General features: G+C 46.0%; 1 protein-coding gene across 6 annotated transcripts in view; it reads left to right on the forward strand.

Moving 5' to 3' along the window:
- Positions 1–21390, forward strand: part of USP48 (ubiquitin specific peptidase 48) — a 107029-nt gene that overhangs the window by 74930 nt on the left and 10709 nt on the right. For 3 of the 6 annotated variants that reach the window (XM_038746147.1, XM_038746148.1, XM_038746149.1), the window contains exons 16-23: positions 5178–5302; positions 5382–5555; positions 6030–6091; positions 6590–6700; positions 7901–8031; positions 9067–9173; positions 12469–12573; positions 19539–19694. In XM_038746147.1, the coding sequence (XP_038602075.1) occupies positions 5178–5302; positions 5382–5555; positions 6030–6091; positions 6590–6700; positions 7901–8031; positions 9067–9173; positions 12469–12573; positions 19539–19694 (971 nt within the window). Of the gene's footprint in view, positions 1–5177; positions 5303–5381; positions 5556–6029; positions 6092–6589; positions 6701–7900; positions 8032–9066; positions 9174–12468; positions 12574–19538; positions 19695–21390 lie in introns of those variants that run through there. The other 3 variants (XM_038746150.1, XM_038746151.1, XR_005451053.1) reach the window with 2 other exon arrangements.

A 21390-nucleotide genomic window follows, 5' to 3' on the forward strand; every position in this document is an offset into this window, starting at 1 on the left:
TTATTTGGAGATCAGCATGAACCGATCAACGTGAGAAGCAGCGTGGCTCAGTGGAAAGAGCCCAGGCTTTGGAGTCAGGGGTCATGGGTTCAAATCCCGGCTCCACCACTTATCAGCTATGTGACTTTGGGCAAGTCACTTAACTTCTCTGGGCCTGTTACCTCCTCTATAAAATGGGGATGAAGACTGTGAGCCCCCCGTAGGACAACCTGATCACCTTGTTAACCTCCCCAGCTCTTAGAACAGTGCTTTGCACATAGTAAGCGCTTAATAAATGCTATCATCATCATCATTATTATTATTATTACAATCCCGGCTCCACCACTTCTCTTCTGTGTAAGCTGGGGCAAACCACTTTGTGCCTCAGTTACTTCATCTGTAAAATGGGAATTAACTGAGCCCCGGGTGGGACATAGACTGATTATCTTGTATCTACCCCAATGTTTAGTATAGTGCCTGGTGCACGGTAAAATAAAAACAAATCATCCCTGCCTGACTTTAGCAAGCTCAGACCTGATGGTGTTAATTTTCCTAATGAAGTAGGGGGCCAGATCGTGGAGGGTGAGCGATGGGGAAGGGGGAGGAACAAGGGGCCTGAGGAGGGAGTTAAATGTTAAATGTCCAGAACAGCTGTTGGGGGTGATGGGGGATGGGGTCAGTAAGGGAAGAGAAATAGTTTTAACTGGCAGAGGAGAGGGCAGAGTTAAGGCAAGAAAGGATAAATTTAAAGCGAACAAGGTTGGCCTTGTGTTTAGACTTCCTCCAGCATCATTCAGCAGCTTGAGAATAAGAGCGAAGGAGGCGGACCGTGGCAGTGATCCAGGGATGTGGGTTGGTGGTATGAGAGCGACGAAGGGAAAGGGGAGCGAGCGAGTTGAGCTGAGTAGAGAGGGTAAAGTTGAGAGCAGTAATCTGATCATCAAGATTGGGTAGAGAAGAAAGGGAGGCGAGGTGGGGTGTGAGGCGCTCAGAAAGATGGATGGGGTCGAGAGAGCGGAGGTCTCTGTGGGGGAGTAATACAGATTTACGGAGAGGGGGAGTGTGAGAAATAAGGCAGTTGAGAAGGTTATGGTCAGAGAAGGATTTCAGAGTTGGTGAGGGTGGAAGTAGTACAGCAGTTTAAGATGATAAGAACCCGACAGGATTACTGCATCAGCTACCTTTCTGACCTTGCAACCTCCTGTCTCTCCCCACTTCAGTCTATACTTCTCTCTGCTGCCCACATTATCTTTCTACAGAAACGCTTTGGGCATGTCACGCCCTCTCCTCAATAATCTCCAGTGGTTGCCTGTCAACCTTCGTATCAAGCAAAAACTCCTCACTATTGGCTTCAAAGCTCTCCATCTCCTTGCCCCCTCTTACGTCACCTCCCTTCTCTTCTTCTACAGCCCAGTCCGCACACTCCGCTCCTCTGCCACCGCTAACCTCCTCAGTGTGCCACATTCTTACCTGTCCCGCTGTCGATCCCTGGCCCACGTCCTACCTCTGGACTGGAATGCCCTCCCTCCTCACATTCGCCAAAATAGCTCTCTTCCTCCCTTCAAAGCCCTACTGAGAGCTCACCTCCTCCAGGAGGCCTTCCCAGACTGAGTCCCCCTTTTCCTCTGCTCCTCCTCTCCTCATCGCGCCGACTCCTTCCCTGTGCTCTACCCCTTCTGCACTCCACAGCACTTGCGTGTATATGTATATGTTTATGACTTTATTATTCTATTTATTTTATTAATGATGTGTATAAATCTATAATTCTATTTATGCTGATGCTATTGATGTCTTTCTACTTGTTTTGTTGTCTGTGTCCCCTCCTCTAGACTGTGAGCCCGTTGTTGGGTAGAGATCATCTCTATCTGTTGCCGAATTGTACTTCCCAAGCGCTTAGTATGGTGCTCTGCACACCACAAGAGCTAAACAAATAGTTGGTAGATTAAACATGTTCCCATTTCCAAAGCATCCCCTCCATTTTTGTATATCATTTTTACTTCTAATGGATAATAATAACAATAATAATGGCATTTATTAAGCGCTTACTATGTGCAAAGCACTGTTCTAATCACTTGGGAGGTTGCAAGGTGATCAGGTTGTCCCACGGGGGACTCACAGTCTTAATCCCCATTTTACAGATTTGGGAACTGAGGCCCAGAGAAGTGAAGCGACTTGCCCAAAGTCACACAGCTGACAAGTGGCGGAGTTGGGATCTGAACCCATGACCTCTGACTCCAAAGCCCATGCTCTGGGGTGGGGTGTAATGAGTGTTTGTAACATTGGATCTTTGCCGATGTTGATTCTTTCTGTTTTTTTCCAAGGATGTATCTACAACATTAATTGGGGGATACCTAAGGGCGAAGTCCAGTGGCTTTCTGCCCTCACTGAGGAAATGGGTCTAAAACAGCAGCCTGAAGACATTAGGCTCGTTGGGATTCCTTATCTTCCCTCCCAAACCCTGCCCTCTCTCCCTGACTTTCCCATCACTGTAGACGGCACTACCATCCTTCCCGTCTCACAAGCCCGCAACCTTGGTGTCATCCTCGACTCTGCTCTCTCGTTCACCCCTCACATCCAATCCGTCACCAAAACCTGCCGGTCTCACCTCCGCAACATCGCCAAGATCCGCCCATTCCTCTCCATCCAAACCGCTACCCTGCTGGTTCAATCTCTCATCCTATCCTGACTGGATTACTGCATCAGCCTCCTCTCTGATCTCCCATCCTCCTGTCTCTCCCCACTTTATACTTCACACTGCTTCCCGGATCATCTTTGTGCAGAAGCGCTCTGGGCATGTTACTCCCTTACTCAAAAATCTCCAGGGGCTACCAGTCAACCTACGCATCGGGCAGAAACTCCTCACTCTCAGCTTCAAGGCTCTCCATCACCTCGCCTCCTCCTACCTCACCTCCCTTCTTTCCTTCTCCAGCCCAGCCCGCACCCTCCGCTTCTCTGCCACTAACCTCCTCACTGTACCTCGTTCTCGCCTGTCTTGTCGTCGACCCCCGGCCCACATCCTCCCCCTGACCTGGAATGCCCTCCCTCCACACATCTGCCAAGCTAGCTCTCTTCCTCCCTCCAAAGCCCTACTGAGATCTCCTCCTCCAGGAGGCCTTCCCAGACTGAGCCCCCTCTTTCTTCTCCCCCTCCCATCCCCCCCGCCCTACCTCCTTCCCCTCCCCACAGCACCTGTATATATGTTTGTACAGATTTGTTACTCTATTTTACTTGTACATAATTACTATTCTTTTTATTTTGTTAATGATGTGCATCTAGCTTTACTTCTATTAATTCTGATGACTTGACACCTGTCCACACGTTTTGTTTTGTTGCCTGTCTTTCCCTTCTAGACTGTGAGCCCATTGTTGGGTAGGGACCGTCTCTATATGTTGCCAACTTGTCCTTCCCAAGTGCTTAGTGCAGTGCTCTGCACACAGTAAGCACTCAATAAATACGATTGAATGAATGAATGAATTAAAGGAATAGCTCCACATTTGGGGTTTAAGGATTGGAATTGGGGAGATTGTAGAAAATATGAAATAGAAAACCAGTGTGGTCTAGTGGATACAGTGAGGCCCTGGAAGTTGGAAGGACCTCGTTTCTAATCCCTGCTCTGTCACTTGTCTGCTGTGTGACTTCGGGCAGGTCACTTCACTTCTTTACCTCCCTTACCTCATCTGTAAAATAGGAGTTAAGACTTCAAGCCCCATGTGGGACATAGACCTTATCCCACCTGATATGCTTGTACCTACCCCAGAGCTTAGAATGGTGCCTGGCACATAGTAAGCACTTAAAAAAAATACCGTTGAAAAGAAAAAGACAGTTCTCCCCTGCCTGGATTCCCTGTCTGAAGGTTGAGAGATGGAGCCATTCTAGGTTTTGACAAGGGTCAGTTTGCAAGGGAGAGAGGGGGAAAATGAGCATGTTGCTAAGTGCTAACTGTGTGCAGAGCACTGTACTAAGTGCTGGTAGAAAATGCACGGGTGAGTATTGGGCTTGGCCCCTAGGGATGAAGGGTGTGTATGTGTTGTTTGTGTGTGTGTTGGTGTTTGCGTGTGTGCTGTCTCCGAAGTGTCAAGGCTTTGCCGCTGTGTGAAACCACCATCACTGTGACTCTTGGGTTTATGACATTTCAGTTGGTGCCCTGGCACCTCTGTGCCCACTGCTTCTATTTTATAAGAGGCCAAAGATCAAGGTCGTAAAACACCCTCAGGGTTCATGTGCTTACTCAGCGTGGCTCAGTGGAAAGAGCACAGGCTTTGGAGTCAGAGGTCGTGGGTTCAAATCGTGGCTCCGCCAATTGTCAGCTGTGTGACTTTGGGCAAGTCACTTCACTTCTCTGTGCCTCAGTTACCTCATCTGTAAAATGGGGATTAAGATTGTGAGCCCCTCGTGGGACAGCCTGATCGCCTTGTATCCCCCCAGCGCTAAGAACAGTGCTTAGAGAAGCAGCGTGGCTCAGTGGAAAGAGCCCGGGCTTTGGAGTCCGAGGTCATGGGTTCAAATCCTGGGTCCGCCACTTAGCTGTATGACTTTGGGCAAGTCACTTAACTTCTCTGGGCCTCAGTTTCCCCATCTGTAAAATGGGGATTAAGACTGTGAGCCCCCAGTGGGACAACCTCATCACCTTGTAACCTCCCCAGCCCTTAGAACAGTGCTTTGCACATAGTAAGCGCTTAATAAATGCTATCATTATTATTATTATTATGACAATAGGTGCTTTAGAGATAGGCACCCCAGAGCCCCAGGAAAAGGGGTGCCAGCCAGTTTTGGAGGTGGGCCAAACAGGTGACTGAGGTTGCCCATGTTCAAGGTGCCTTCAGAACCAAGAGGGCTCTGGATCAGTACAGGACCAGAGAATGGGAGTTGGGGTGGAAGGGGAAGTGGGTCCAGTCAAAAGAGGCCTCCACCCTCTCCATCTTTCCCCCGACAGAAGCACCACCGATCCCAGCAACATCCTAACCCCGTATTCAGGCCTCCAGAGTGAATGCCGGGTTTAGCTCCTTTAGCTGCTGTATCTACGAGCTCAATTGAGATTTACACTCAGAAAAAGAAAATTGAAGGGGGACCCAATAAATTCTCTCTTTCAGTTTCAGTTTTGGAATTCGCAAAAATGGGTTGTTCTGCTGCTCCTCGGGTGTATTTCTTTCAGGCTGTTTCTCCTTGAAACCCAAAATGTTCTGGTCTTCTTCATGCAGGTGATTTATGCATATCAGAAAATGAAAGAAGGGTTGTTTCTAAAGAAGCCTGGAGAAAACTCAAACAGTACTTTCCAAAGGCACCTGAATTCCCCAATTATAAAGAGTGCTGTTCACAATGCAAGGTATTTACCTCTCCACTGGCAAGTGAGACTACCTCACTCCTTCACTCTCCTGGATCAGTTTCTCTTTGCTCTTTGACAGGAATGGAGCTTGATGCAAATATACGAAATTGAACTTTTCACTTTTGTTCAGATTCTGGAAAGAGAGGGGGAAGAAAATGAAGCTTTACATAAGATGATAGCAAATGAACAGAAGGCTTCTCTCCAGAACCTGTTCCAGGACAAAAGCAGACCATGCCTTAGTAGCTGGCCACAGGTACAGAGAGTTAGCAAATCACGAGAGAACCACTTGGCTGTGGGGAGGAAGGGAAAAAGCCTCTGTAAGGATGTTCCGATGAAATATGTGAGGATATCATAAAATCCTCTTAATTTTCACTCTGAGTTTCTCAACTTGTGCAGTTTCACCTCCACCATGGCAATCCTCTGAAATTTCTTGGGTAAAATGCAGTGTTTGAGATTGTAGTTAGGTTTGATTACCGTTGTTACAAATTGTCAACATCACATTTGCCAGTATCATGAAGTTTTGTTAGCAAAACTACACCAATTAGTTCAAATGGATGCCGTTTCATTCCAGTACTTACCCGAAAGAATGCGTTGTTTTTAGAATTAAATTATATTTAAATGGAAATATATGGTGGATGGCTGTGAAAGAAGCAGATACTACAGAGAATTTTTTTCATCTTATTTATGTGTTGAAATTATTGAAACATATGTGAAATCTATTTTTCAGGAGACCAATGTACTCTACATTGTGTCCCAGTTTTTTGTAGAAGAGTGGAGGAAATTTGTCAGGTATATTTTTCTTTTGTGTACTTTCGGTTGGGCATTTCAGAAGTGGAAAGAGGTGAACACTATGTGAACACTATCCTCATTTTACCATTTTGAATACTGAATGTTTTCGCTATCTATTCACCAGCGTGACTATAAAGTAATCAGCGGTAGCTGTTGAGCACTTTCTGTGTGCAGGTCACTGTACTAAACACTTGGGGAGGAGGGGGGTGAGGTACAATACAGTGGATTTGGTAGACACGATCCTTTCCTTCAAGGAGCTCACAGTCTAGTCATCCCCAGCCAGTTCAGTGATAATTCTGAATCTGTGGTTCAGCAGTTGAAGCTATTTCTAAATTTCCCAACACTGGTTTTAGAATATTTTCCACATTTTCTTTTTCCAAATTATCCCTGTTCATTCAATTTATCATCTGGATTTTTTTTTTATCCGATTTTTCTCTCTGATTTTTATTTGCAGAAGTAAACCTTTTCTGATTCATTTCTCGTATTCCTTTTGAGCAGACGGCCTACCAGATGTAGCCCGGTATCATCGATAGGAAACAGTGCTCTCCTCTGTCCTCATGGAGGACTTATGTTTACTTTTGCTTCCATGACCAAAGAGGATTCTAAACTGTGAGTTTCTCCCATTCACTTGTTTTGCTCCTTAGCGTGGTGCTTGGTGGGGTTGATTTTGCAAGCCTCTTTTCTTATCAGTGGGCCACATTTTCAGATATTGCCTGATTCCAGTTTGTTCTTTTCGGGGATTCACGTCTCTATATCTTCAGGGCCATAAGAACTGCGGGAGGAGTAATGGCCTCACCCCGAGGGGTTCACTAGGTCTCTCCCTCCAATCCTGGCTACCCTCCTGTGATGGATACAAGCCAGAGTTAGCCAAAATGTTGGCTAGTGGGGTGGGCTGTTTCTTTCTGAGAACTTGGGTAGTTAAAGAAAACTGAGCGAGCCCCTCCACTCCTCTGTTTTTGCTCCTCAACCCAGCCAACCCTTCCTTAGACTGACTTCTCCCTTTCAAACCTTGCCATCCCCTAACCACTCCCACCCAAGCCCCGGCTCCTTCTTGTGATGAGCTGCCCACCATCTCCTCATTCTTAGAACCAGACCCCTCACCCTTACGTACAGGCCACACTTCTTCTCGTGGCTGTCGAAACCTCTGGCCAACTGGGCCAACAGCCTCCGTGCTCAGTCTTGGCCACCTCATTTCGTAGCCATCATTTGCCGTGCAGGACCAGAAGTGAAAAGCAGCAGGAACAAGCTAGAGTTGGGGCGGAGGTGCAATTATACGAGGGTGGAGGTACCCTTGGAACAGCACTTCTAAGGGGCCGAGGCGGCCAGAGTGTTCGACACAGAAGGGGCAGGCCTTGGGTTGGTTGACATCTGCTCTAGATGAACAGATGGGGGCCTTCGGTCTGTGTGCTCGCAGAAAGCCGATATCACCCATCCGAGAGGCTGTCACACTTCGAACTTTAAAGAAACTAATCTAAATAATTCTATGATTTAGGAGAGATTGCTGCTCAGTTGACCTCCTGCCCACCCCAGACCCACCACCGGGGACGATGCTGAGATTTCTAGTCAGCCCTAGAAATACGATTCGGGCAGTCTTGAAGATAAGCCTGTACCTATTGAAAATGTTCATGGAACTTGGGAAATCGAATTGTGATTTTAGATCCCTAGAAGCTCAGTTTCCTGGACTTCGTACAGTCGAGCAGGATTTCGTGTATTGAGTGGCTTTGCTTGTTTTAGAGACTAGGCCTTTGTTTTAGGTGTGTTGCTCTTCATTTTTCTGTGTCATGAGGCATGTTGTGTTTCTTTGCACAGTATAGCTCTAATATGGCCCGATGAATGGGATAGGATGCAAAAATTATTTGTCGTGGATCACGTGATCAAAATCGTCAAATCAGAAGCAGATGATAAAAGCCCCTCGAAAACACTGTACACTTCTGAGCCTAGTAAGTGAGTTTGTTTTCCCCTCTCCTCCTTTGGTTTCTGTAACTTGCCTAAATTGATTTGAAGAAAAGGAAAAAGAATCATTAGAATTAAAGAATTAAATTTAAGGACTATTTGAGCAATGCCCCTTTCAAAACAAATCAGGACGTAACTGACTGAACTAGGATTTCCACTAGGCCAGTGCCATGGAGCATAATTGGTGTCAAGGTTCGGCAGGGCTCAGCCTGGGGCCGTGTTCGTCAGCTCCAGTATTTATTGAGCTCCTCCTCTGCTATTTGCCCAATGCTTGGGGAACTTGCTCTGAAATTAAAGACAGTTCCCCCCTTTAAGGATAATGGGAGAAACAGCAGTCAGAGGTGGCTAGCCAAAGCATCTCAGCAGTCATAGTACTTAGGGTATTGCCCAACTTTCCCTTCCACCTTGGAGAATGCTACTGTCATAGGAAAGAGGGGAAGGGTGCTTCCCCTTCCCTATCCCACCCCTCACCTAAGGCTGGAAGAAAGTGGAGACATGGGGTGACCATGATTGTTGTACCCTTCCTCATGTTTAGAACTCACCAACAGATGTTTTCTCAGGGAATGCCCGGTCCCTAACAGTGGCTGAGCTATGGCAGGCTGATGGGACCTGAAGGGAGAATGGATTCAGGAGGCCCAGCAGATAGGGGAGAAAAAGAACTTGTGCCCTTCACATCTCCCCCACCCCTCTGCCCCTTCCTCTCCTCAAGGCCTCCCAGAGGCATTTCGGCCACCGGGACCCTAGTAGAAGCGTGAGGCGAGTCTCTCGTTGTGGGGCTGCTGGCTTATTTATTAATGTACTAATAAACAACCATAACATTGTTGGCCACGAAGGGATGTTTAATACCTCAGAAGCAGTAATACTACCCCCAGTTTTTCAGACTACTGGGATTTGGTTTTTGTTCTTTTCAAAATCGTTGTGAGAATGACATCACATTTGTGACTGCATCGTGTTGAATGCTTTCAAACGAATCACCAGTCATTCTTCAGCTTCTAATCACATGCTTTCTCAAAACAATTCAGAACTCTGTCCAGAGTGCCGAGAAGGACTATTGTGTCAGCAGCAGAGGGACCTGCGTGAGTACACTCAAGCCACCATCTATGTACACAAAGTTGTGGATAATAAAAAGGTACTTCTGATCCCTCTCCTGGCTGTGACCAGTGATTATTCAGTTCGCATTGATCTTTGCACTATCCTCTTGAGGAACAATGGGGATAACCTGGGGGGAAACAGTAATTAGAGATTGCAAGAGTAAGCCTGTGCCACCTTAAGTGGTTGCAGAGGTGTTGCTGGTGGATTCAGGGAGTTATGACATAAGTTCTGGAGTACAGGAATAGTTCAGACCCAAAGAAAACATGGGGGAGTGGGTGCGGGACATCTTGGAACGGGCCAGTGACCTGAAGCGGATGAGACAAAGCTTAGGAATTTCATTCAGATGTTTGTTTTCCTCTGCTGAGTTGTGTTGAGTTGTATGTTTGGAACTTAACTGATCAGTGGTATTTATTGAGCGCTTACTATGTGTAGAGCCATGGTTCTAAGCGCTCAGGAGAGTACAGTACATCAGAGTTGGTACAAACGTTCCCTGCCCACAGGGACTTTACAATCTAGAGACCTTGCAAAGGTTAAACAAAGGTCTTGAAAAGTGACTCAAATGTCTTCTTTCAGATGTGAGCCAACTCCACACCGCTACATAACTTTGAAATATGGGGGATACCATATTTCTGGGTCCCCTGCAATCTCCATCACCGTATCAACTAGATTTTAGCTGCATTCTGCCCGAGGCAGCCCTGAACTTGTCATCCTGCTGTCATAATTCAGCACCCGGACAGCCTGGGTTGCATACATCCAGCAAGCGGCCCAGGTTCCTGTAGAAGCCTCCCTAGACCCTTCGCTGCCTTAGAGAGCCCCGGGGGCCCGACTCCTGGAGAATCCTGTACCATCTTAAGCGGTTGCTGAGGTCCGGCTGCTGGATTCAGAGAGCTAAACGATAAATTCCAGAGCACAGGAGTAAATTCATTCATTCATTCAATCGTATTTATTGAGCGCTTACTGTGTGCAGAGCACTGTACTAAGCGCTTGGGAAGTACAAGTTGGCAACATATAGAGACGGTCCCTACCCAACAGCGGGCTCACAGGCTAGAAGTCCCACTGTTCCCTCAGAGAAGAAGGGGGAGTGGGTTCCAGCCATCTTGGAGTGGACAAGTGACCTGAGAGGGAAAGGTTGCCCGCCGTAGAAATATTGGGCTGAGATTGAGGACTGCGGGCTTGTTTAAGGACCATCCATTTCAAACCCTCTCTCTCACACCAAATGATTTTACCATGGGCCTCTATATATGCATCAGTTCTAAGTTCACTGCATGTCTAGCAGTGATGGGTTGAAGCATGAGAAAAGAAACTAAAGTGGGATCCACCCAACTTTGTCCACAGCCTGGAGTCAGAGGACCTGGGTTCTAGTCCCAGCTCTGCCACTTGTCTGCTGTGTGACCTTGGGCAAGTCACTTCTCTGTGTCTCAGTTCTCTCATCTGTAAAATGGGGATGAAGACTGTGGGACAGGGACTGTGTCCAACCCAGTTATCTTGTATGTAACCTAGTCTGGTGCCTAGCACATAGTAAGCTCTTAAAGCATTCTAGACTGTAAGTTTACTGCAGGCAGGGAATTTGTTATATTGTTATATTGTGCTCTCCCAAGCACACAGTAAGTGCTCAATAAATGCGAGTGACTGACAGACTTAAGATATACCAGTTATTACCAACTTGTACTTCCCAAGCGCTTAGTACAGTGCTCTGCACACAGTAAGCGCTCAATAAATACGATTGAATGAATGTATGAATGAATTATTATTATTATCATTAGCCCAAGCTTGAGGTTCTGGGATTTGCCCATTGTTGGATGAAAATTTGTTGCTGGCATTAAAATGCTTTTGGCTTATCAGGCCGATGGTTCCCACCATATCTTTGGGACCAGTCATCTCCTAAATCCATTTTTTAAAGGGACAGGATTCGATAAAATGTTATCGTTAAAATTTTGTTCAAGATTCGACTTGAGAGAACTATGTTGTACATATAAATGTGAATTATCAGTAAGAAATTGTGTAAATAATGTTATGGTATTTGTTAAGCACTTACTACGTTTCAGGCACTGTTCTAAGCGCTGGGGTAGATAAAAGGTAATCAGATTGGGCACAGTCCATGTCCTACATGGGGCTCACAGTCTTAATCCCCATTTTACAGATGAGGTAACTGAGGCACAGAGAAGTGAAGTGACTTGCCCAAGGTCACCCAGCAGACATGTGGCAGAGCCAGGGTTAGAGATGCTCTATCCGTTACACTGTGCTGCTTCTCCACTATGCCATGCTGCTTCAGGCAACTTCTGGCAATAATGCTTTCAAAGAGCAGTAGTGTAGCTTTCGAAGAGAAAATCACTATGTAAAAGTTAATGAGAACCATCCAAACATTTTATTTGCCCATTTTAATAAAGCACTTAGGATTGAGAAAATCTATAAATGTCATTTCATTTTAGCCATAGGTGCTCACCTTTCTTCTTCAGCTATCTATATATCATTCTGCTTTTCTTACAAGGTGGAAGATAGTAGTGGTCTGAGTTTTTATTGAGCGTCTCGTGAGTGTGATGCATTGTAATAAATGCTCGGAAGTATAAGAGAAGCAAAAGACACGCTCTCTGCCCACCAGGTGCCTGTCATCTAAGACAGGCTTACCTCCCTGTTGAAGCGTAAGCAGACCGAACAGCAGAACGCTCTCTGTCAAAGGAGATTTCTTGAGAACATTGACAGCCAATTAAAAAGATTTCAAACATACTAAAATTAACCACCAAGAGCTGAAAGATTCTGATAGAGTAAAAGGTCTATATCCATTGTCAAGTCATGTGAAAAGCCCATTTTAATTTTTGCATTTGCTAGCTAATTGCCCTTGGCATCCCAAAGCACCTCTGAGGACTCCATTTTTCTCTGCCACGTATTTTGGAAATCAGTAAACTAGACACTCTTCAACCTGTAGGACTGTAGAGATTTTAGGTTCTGGGAAGAAGTCTCAGATTTTTAGTGAGAAACTTTTAAGAAAAGGTTCTGGCTTTTGGGGAATAAGGGGATTTTTGGATTGCTTTTTTTTTGTTATTTTTCAAGTTCCTGGGGTCTGGCAGATTTCTAAGTCTTGGTGGCATCATCGATACAAACACAGAACCCCATCTGATCTCTAGACTGTTACAAAACACACTCTACTTGGGATGGGGGAGCAGGTCCCACTCGTCTCCTCCTCCTTCTCCACTTTCTCTTCCTCTCCGCCTTCTCTGTCCTCTTCTTCCCCAGCTCCTAGGGCTAATCAGATTGTTCAGCTTAATAGCGTGCATTCCTGGGATTCCCTCCCCTGTGGGTATTGAATGTTCTGCTTTGGCTCTATTTTCCTTCAGGTAATGAAGGAAGCAGCGCCGGAACTGAATGTGAGTAGTTCGGAAACTGAAGAAGACAGAGAAGAAGCCAAACCAGATGGGGAAAAAGACCCAGATTTTAACCAGGTATGGACTAATTCCTGCTCTTCCTTCTGTAGATTCTACTGCGTGTTTTCCCAGCCTGATTTTTATCAGGTCCTGTTGCTAACTTGATATTCATTCAGGGTGGCCGAGACGAGGAGGATGGTCCTGGACTGGGGGACAACAGTTGCCTTGGGTATTACCACGTCGACGAAGAGGAGAGTGATAAAGTGATGCTCAGTCTGCCAGCTCCTTGGGCCTTTGAATCACATCAACTTTATTTCTACTTATATTAAACCCATACTCACTGAGAATTCATTCATTCATTCATTCAGTCTTATTTATTGAGCGCTTACTGCGTGCAGAGCCCTGTACTAAGCTCTTGGAAGTACAAGTTGGCAACATATAGAGACGGTCCCTACCCAACAATGGGCTCACAGTCTAGAATAAGGAAAGCCACGCTGCACTGGAGGGATTGGAACCTTAACTGAGGCTAAGGATCACACAGCTCCATCCATATCTAAATCTGTTACTGGCTTCTACCATCTGAAATGTGGAAAAGTAGCTGCCTTAACCCAACTTCCCCCTCAGTCAATCAGTATTCATTGAGCGCTTATTGTGTCAGCACACTGTACAGAGTACTGTCGGGGTCAGTAGGCATGCTTACGGCCTAACTGGGGAGAAGCACTACACTACAGGTAGGGAGAAGCAACTCTGTAGAGAGACGTGTACGAACATACGTGTACGTAAGTACATAATTTTCCCATTTTGTGCACTGGTGATGCCAGTGAAAAGGCATCAAACACTAGGAAACAGAGTTCTTAGAATGGGATCTGCTAATATGAGATTCAGTCAAACTTAGGACATGGATTTAGAGCTGGAGGTGTTGATTTTAAGTAGATCACAAATGAATAGTGGAAAGAGCCCGGGCATGGGAGCCCAAGGATGTGGGTGGGTTCCAGTTCTGAATCCATCACATGTGACCTTGGGCAAGTTACTTAACTTATCCAAGCCTCAGTTCCCTCATCTGTAAAATGGAGGTTCAATGCCTGTTCCCCCTACTACGTAGATTGTGAACCCCTGTGTGAAACCCTCATTATTTTATATCTTTCTCAGTGCTTAAACCAGTGTTTGATATGTAGTAAACGCTGAACAAATACCACAGTTACTATTATCAAGTACGGCGGGGTGGAGGTGGGTTGAATACACAGGGGTTTAACCGGGCAAGGATCCAAGTGTGTTGGTGATGAATGCAGAAGGGAGGGAAATAGGATGGGGGGCTGAGAGGTTAGTTAGGGAAGGCTTTCTGGAGGAGGTGTGATTAGCACGGGTCTGAAGATGGGGAGAGCAGGTGTGAAGGGGAAAGGAGTTCCAGACAGGAAGGAGGGAGGGAGGGCGTGAGCAGGAGGTTGGCAGCAGGAGAGACGGGAGGAAGAGGTGAATTTTAAGGTATTCAGAAATGCTAAAGTACAGTTGATCCCTTTGATCAGATCCAGTTTTCCGAGTTAATTTTTAAAACTCTATTCAGATGACTTTTGAAAAGCGCAAAGGTTACCGGTGTTTCCTTCAGATTTTTAACATAATCTATAAGAAAGAAACAAATTCTCCCCTTTTGTTTCTAGCCTGGGGTTGAAACCACTCCATGTTGGCTAATTTTCCCGTTTTGTGCACTGGTGATGCCAGTGAAAAGGCATCAAACACTAGGAAGCCGAGGTCTTAGAATGGGCTCTGCTAATACGAGATTCAGTCAGACTTAAGTTTCACAAATAGGACGTGGATTTAGAGCTGGAGGTGTTGATTTTAGGTAGATCACAAATGACTAGATGTTTCAAATTCAGAGAATTTCATTCAAGTTGGTGTTTAGCACTGTCGTTTGGATTATGTATTCATTCCCTTCCTTTGCTGCTAATGATACAGCACGGAGACTAATTATGGTTAGTTTCCTCCTGAAAGGGTTGGGGGGGGATACATGTTAGAGTGAGCAGCTGCTTAGTCTGTTGTCTAGTGCAGATGTACTGGATACAGAAGGCTTCCAATACCGTGCAGTTTTCAGCTACATTCAAAAGAGGCATGATAAATTCTCTTGGTTTCCACCTCACTTGAGGTACTTTTCAATGTACCAGCATTCCACCTTCAGAGCACTTCATCTTTCCCTAAGCCATCTGTGAGTTGGTGTTAGCCTTGGAGATGGTGCAGAAAGAGAGATGATCATCAGAGCGATTTTGTTGATGGAAGCAGGCTCCAGATAATTGCAGTATTGCTTTCACTCCATCGCTGGAATGCCCCAGGGTGTCTTTGTACGTAGTTCCTTTATAGGTATCTGTGCGGGCCCCAAGACCCCAAAATAGCTCCTCTGCCCAGCGGACTGGGGGTGGTAATAGAGTGATCATTGTCGGGTGGGGAGAGATTTCCGAACCTCTGCGTGAATCCATAGAAAATAGCTCTCTAAACTTCCCTCTGAAAATCTCCGAGGAATGAGTCTGCAAATATATCTTTGGGCCTAGTACCAGTGTGTCCACCCTGACAGTTCAGAAAGTACCTTTTAATGTGTAGTCTAAATTCCCGCTGATGTGTGATCAGTCAATCCATTGTATTCATTCGACCGTATTTATTGAACGCTTACTATGTGCAAAGCACCATACTAAGGTGCTTGATAGAGTACGGTAAAACAAGCACGCACATTCCCGCCCACAAGCAGCTCACAGTCTAGAGGGGGAGACAGACGTTAATATAAATAAATAGATAAATAAATACATTACAGATATAAACATATGTGCTGTGGGGATTGGAGGGAGGATGAATGAAGGAGCAAGTAAGAGCAGTGCAGAAGGGAGTGGGAGTAGGGAGTGCCCTACTGAGAGCTCACCTCTACCAGGAGGACTTCCCAGACTGAGCTCCCTCCTTCCTCTCCCCCTCCCCACCACCTTACCTCCTTCCCCTCCCCACAGCACCTGTATATATATTTGTACATGTTCATTACTCTATTTAGTTTACTTGTACATATTTACTATTCTATTTATTTTATTAATACGTTTTGTTGTCTGTCTCCCCCTTGTAGACTGTGAGCCCGCTGTTGGGTAGGGACCGTCTCTAGATGTTGCCAACTTGTACTTCCCAAGCGCTCTGCACACAGTGCTCTGCACACAGTAAAGTGCTCTGCACACAGTAAGCGCTCAATAAATACGATTGAATGAATGAGAAGCGGACTTAGGGAAAGCTTCGCAGAGGAGATGTGCCTTCAATTTACTGAGTGCTTACTGTGCAGAGCACTGTACTAAGCACTTCGGAGAGTACAGTAAAACAGAGTTGGTGGACAAATTCCCTGCCAACAATGAGCTTACAGTCCAGAGCAGGAGACAGACGTCAGTATAAATAAATGACAGATGTGGACGTAAGTAGTGTGAGGCTGAGGGAGGATGAAAGGTCCAATAGAATAGCTCTTCATTGCCCCCCTCCATTTCCCAGTTCATACACTCAACTCCTTCTTGAACTTAACCCAAGCTTTCTGTCCATTTTCCAAAACCTGAACTGGATCTCCACCTAAGCCCCCTGCGGGACAGGGACTGTGCCCAACCTGATTATCCTGTATCTACCCCAGCGCTTTGTACAGTGCTTGGCACAGAAAAAACACTTAACAAATAGCATATAGTTGAGGTCCCCACTAGACTTTTAATCAATCCCAACTATGGATAAATTTTAAAGGAGGAATTATCTCATGAGTCTGCCTGTTCTACTCCAGTTTTGTTAATCTCCTAGAGAGTAGCTTTCATCTTGCAGAAGGTTCATTCATAATCTTTATTGAGCGCTTACTGGGTGCAGAGCACTGTAGTAAGCACTTGGGAGGGTATAGTGCAACAGTAAACAGGCACATACCCTGCCCGCAATGAGATTACAGTCTAGAGAGGGGGAGGCAGACATTAACATAAATTTATTACAGATATGTACATAAGTGCTGTGGGGGAGAACAAAGGGAGCAAGTCAGGGTGATGCAGAATGGTCTGGGAGAAGAGGAAAGGGGGGCTTAGCCAGGAAAGGCCTCTTGGAGGAGAAGGGCCTTCAGAAAGAGGGACAGTAATTGTAATTGTCTGTCAGATATAAGGAGGGCGTTCAGGCCAGAGGCAGGATGTGTGCGAGAGGTCAGTGGCAAGATAGGTGAAATCGAGGCACAGTGAGAAGGTTAGCATTAGAGGAGTAAAATATGCAGGCTGGGCTGCAGCAGGAGAGTAGCAAGGTGAGGTGGGAGGGGGCAAGGTGATTTAGTGCTTTAAAGCCAGTGGTGAGGAGTTTTATTGGATGTGGAGGTGGATGGGCAACCATTTGCGTTCTACTGAACAAGTTCAAGGGCAGGAGTTGTGAAATGCCTTCCACATGCTGGTGAATACTTTGAGTCGGGTACTAATTCCTGGATTTCTGGGAGGAATTGCCCCGAGCCTACTCTTCTCCCAATGAGGGAATCTATTGCTCAACCCTTTCCTTATAGATCTTTTTTTATGGCATTTGTTAAGTGCTTACTATGTACTAGGCACTGTACTAAGCGCTGGGGTAAATACAGGATAGGTTGGTCACAGACCATGTCCCACATGGGGCTTCCAGTTTTCATCCCCATTTTCCAGGTGAGGTAACTGAGGCACAGAGAAGTGAAGTGACTTGCCCAAGGTCACACAACAGACAAATGGCTGGTGTCCCCCCTCTTCCCCTCTCCTCACATGTAGGGGTCCCCCCTCTTCCCCTCCCCTCACACGCTGGGGTCCCCCCTCTTCCCCTTTCCTCACATGTAGGGGCCCCTCCTCTTCCCCTCTCCTCACATGCTGGGGTCCCACCTCTTTCCCTCTCCTCACATGTAGGGGTCCCTCCTCTTCCCCCCTTCACATGCTGGGATCCTCCCTCTTCCCCTCTCCTCACATAATAATAATAATAATAATAATAATAATAATAATAAAGGTATTTACTGAGCACTTACTATGTGCAAAGCACTGTTCTAAGCACTGGGGAGGTTACAAGGTGATCAGGTTGTCCCACAGAGGGCTCACATTCTTAACCCCCATTTTACAGATGAGAGAACTGAGGCCCAGAGAAGTGAAGTGACTTGCCCAAAGTCACACAGCTGACCCTTGGCAGAGCTGGGATTTGAACCTGTGAACTCTGACTCCAAAGCCCATGCTCTTTCCATTGAGCCATGCTGCTTCTCTTCTATAATGTAGGGGTCACCCCTCTTCCCCTCCCCTCACACGCTGGGGTCCCCCCTTCCCTTCTCCTCACATGTAGGGGTCCCGCCTCTTCCCCTGTCCTCACATGTCTCTTCAAAGCCCTCCTGAGAGCTCACCTCCTCCAGGAGGCCTTCCCAGACTGAGCCCCCTCTTTCCTCTCCCCCTCCCCACCCCCTCCGCCCTACCTCCTTCCCCTCCCCACAGCACCTGTGTATATGTTTGTACAGATTTATTAATCTATTTATTTTACTTGTACATATTTACTATTCTATTTATTTTGTTAGATGTGCATCTAGCTTTACTTCTATTTATTCTGATGGCTTGACACCTGTCCACATGTTTTGTTTTCTTGTTTCTCTCCCCTTCTAGACTGTGAGCCCATCCTCCCTCTCCCCCTCCTCCCCCTCCCCCTCCCCCCTCACCTGTATATATGTATATATGTTTGTACATATTTATTACTCTATTTTACTTGTACATATTTATTCTATTCATTTTATTTTGTTAATATGTTTTGTTGTCTGTCTCCCCCTTCTAGACTGTGAGCCCGCTGTTGGGTAGGGACTGTCTCTATACATTGCCAACTTGTACTTCCCAAGCGCTTAGTACAGGGCTCTGCACACCGTAAGCGCTTAATAAATATGATTGAATGAATGAATGAATGAATGAACTCAGGCTCTTCTGACTCCCAAGCCTGTGCTCTATCCACTAGGCCATGCTGCTTCTCTAACCATTTTCCAACCATTCATTTCATATCTGTGGGTCTCATTAGAATCTTCTCCAATTTCCAGTTCTCCCATCTCTCAGTTCTCTGACTTTACTAATTATAATGGGATGGTTACCTGACGGATTCTGCACCTCCTACTCTCTTGCACACACTGCACATTTGATTTTGCTTTTATAACCCCAGTGCTCCCTTAATTCTCTGTTCACCTTGCCATCCAAGCCATCAAGATGCATTTTTCGACCGCCCTGGATCAAAGAGAACCAAACTCAGACCTTTGAAATATAGTACATTTCTGAAGGAAATCGGTACTGAATGTTCCCCTGAAGACTTCCTGCCCAATTGGAGTCTTCTCGGCTCTGCCACTTGTCTGCTCTGTGACCTTGGACAAGTCACTTCACTTCTCTGGGCCTCAGTTACCTCGTCTGTAAAAGGGAGATTGAGACTGTGAGCCCCAAGTGGGACAGGGACTGCTTACTTGTATCCACCCCAGCGCTTAGTACAGTGTCTCACACATAATTAGCACTTAACAAATATTATATTATTATTGGGGCAAATTTTGTGTCTCATTAATTGATAAACGTACTTGTCTTCTGTCATTTTAGAGCACGCGTGTAGTTAGAAGAGGTGAGCTCTCTCAGGGAAAGTGGCACTGGTCGAGCGGAGAACGTGCTTTCTCCCTCACTTTCTTGGTCTCACACACACCCCTTCGTGCCTTCCCGGAGAGGAGGGACACTGCAGCATGACTCCATCTCTCCCGCCTGCTTCTTCCCATTCCACTCCCGTCAACCTGGCTCTCTGCTGGGGCTGGATCCTGCTAACCATCGTCCCGCACCCTGAGGTTCAGGGGGGCAAGCGCTGGAGACAGCAGACAGCTAAGCAAGCTTTTTTGGGGAGGGCACGGCTCTAAAGATATGACACCCGGGGAGAGAGGCACAAGACAAACCTGTCAGTCGGTAGTACTGAGCGCTTACCGTGGGCAGAGCACTGTATTAAATGCTTGGGACAATACAGTACCGCAGAGTTGATCAACACGACAATAACAACAATAAAAATTATGGCCTTCTGTTCCTCATCTCTAGGCCAACGGGGGAGCAAAGCGGCAGAAGATATCCCATCAGAATTACTTAGTCTATCAAAAACAGGTCATTCGTCGGAGCACACGGCACAGGAAGGTGCGGGGTGAGAAAGCCCTGCTTGTTTCAGCTAATCAGACGCTAAAAGAACTGAAAATCCAGGTAAGGGGAGTGTGAGTTCATTTCTTTAGCGTCGGTACTTGTACAAGTGTTCAGATGTACACTGCTTAATGTCGGGGGATTTCATAGCATTCATCGGTTCAATTTGTTTGACTCCTTCCTTGGGTATTTTAAAACTCATCCAGTGTATTATTGTCATTCCTATTTATTGTTTTCCTGGGCCATCTGGTGGCTGGTGGGAAGTCTCTCGTTGGCCTCGAGCAAGTTCCAGGGTAAGCAAAAGTGAAAAAGAGAATTGCAACAGGATTCATTGAGAAGCAGCATGGCCTAGTGGAAAGAGTATGGACGTGGGAGTCAAAGGACCTGGATTCTAATCCTGGCTCCGCCACTTGTCTGCCGAGTGACCTTGGGCAAGTCATTTAACTCCTGGGCCTCAGTTCCCTCATCTGCAAAATAAGGATTCAATCCCTGTTCTCCCTAGACTGTGAGCCCCATGTGGGACCTGATATCTTGTATCTTCCCCAGCGCTTAGTACAGTCCTTGGCACGGAGTAAGTGTGTAACAAACGCCACAGTTATTTCCTCTCTTGCTAAACCTAAAACTGACATTATAAAGTAGCTAGATGTTTCCGTAAAGAATTGAAAATAGAATACCAACGGTGGTTTTAGGATTTTCAGGACGTTAGCTAAAGCTTTGATTCCTGAGTAACCCATGAGGGTCCCCCTAGTCTATCAGTTTGAGCCAGTACCGGGAGTATTGTCTGGCCATCTTTTTCCCTGTGACTTGAGTTCATTATTTTTGATCAGCATTTAAGTCTAGCTTCAAATAAATTTGCCTCCAATTTGAAAGCAGATTAAAAATACCTATGACGAAGTCTAGTTAATCGCTGAGCGCTTGATGTTTTTGCCTGACAAAATTAGTTGAAAGAGCCAAATGTTTTTCCATTTCTAAATAATTTTCCTGCCTGTGGAAAGCTCAGTGGATGATGATGATGGTATTTGTCGAGCACTTACTATGTGTCAAGCACTGTTCTAAGCGCCGGGGTAGATACAAGAGTCTGAGGTCATGGGTTCTAATCCCGGCTCCGCCACTTGTCAGCTGTGTGACTTTGGGCAAGTCACTTCACTTCTCTGGGCCTCAGTTCCCGCATCCGTAAAATGGGGATGCAGACTGTGAGCCCGCTGTGGGACAACCTGATCACCTTGTAACCTCCCCAGCGCTTATAACAGTGCTTTGCACATAGTAAATGCTTAATAAATGCCATTATTATTATTATTATTAAGTGGCAGAGTCAGGATTAGAACCCATGACCTCTGACTCCCAAGCCCGGTCTCTTTCCACTGAGCCACGCTGCTTCACTTTGCTATTAAATCAAGGTATTATTAATTGCCAATCTGATCCTAGTCCCATGATGTCAGTGCCCTTCTGGGTAATACGTTAACTAGTATCTATTTAAAATGAATCCAAGTTGAATGTCTACTTTGCTTTTCTCTGTTATGTCCTGCGGCAGGGTTGTTTTTTGTTTTTGATCGGCCAAATAGCAAAAGCTATTTTCAGAAAAACTAAGCTTTACCCCTAGAAGCTGTGTTCTGCACCCACATCATATTTGTGGTATTTGTGAGGTGCTTGCTAGGTTTCAGGCACTGTACTGAACACAAGATCATCCAGGCAGATATAGTCCCTACCCAACATGGGCTTCCCAGCCTTAGGGGGAGGGAGATCAGGTATCGAATCCCCA

This window comes from Tachyglossus aculeatus, chromosome 5 (genome assembly GCF_015852505.1).
Source record: "Tachyglossus aculeatus isolate mTacAcu1 chromosome 5, mTacAcu1.pri, whole genome shotgun sequence".
Taxonomy (NCBI): Eukaryota; Metazoa; Chordata; class Mammalia; order Monotremata; family Tachyglossidae; genus Tachyglossus; species Tachyglossus aculeatus.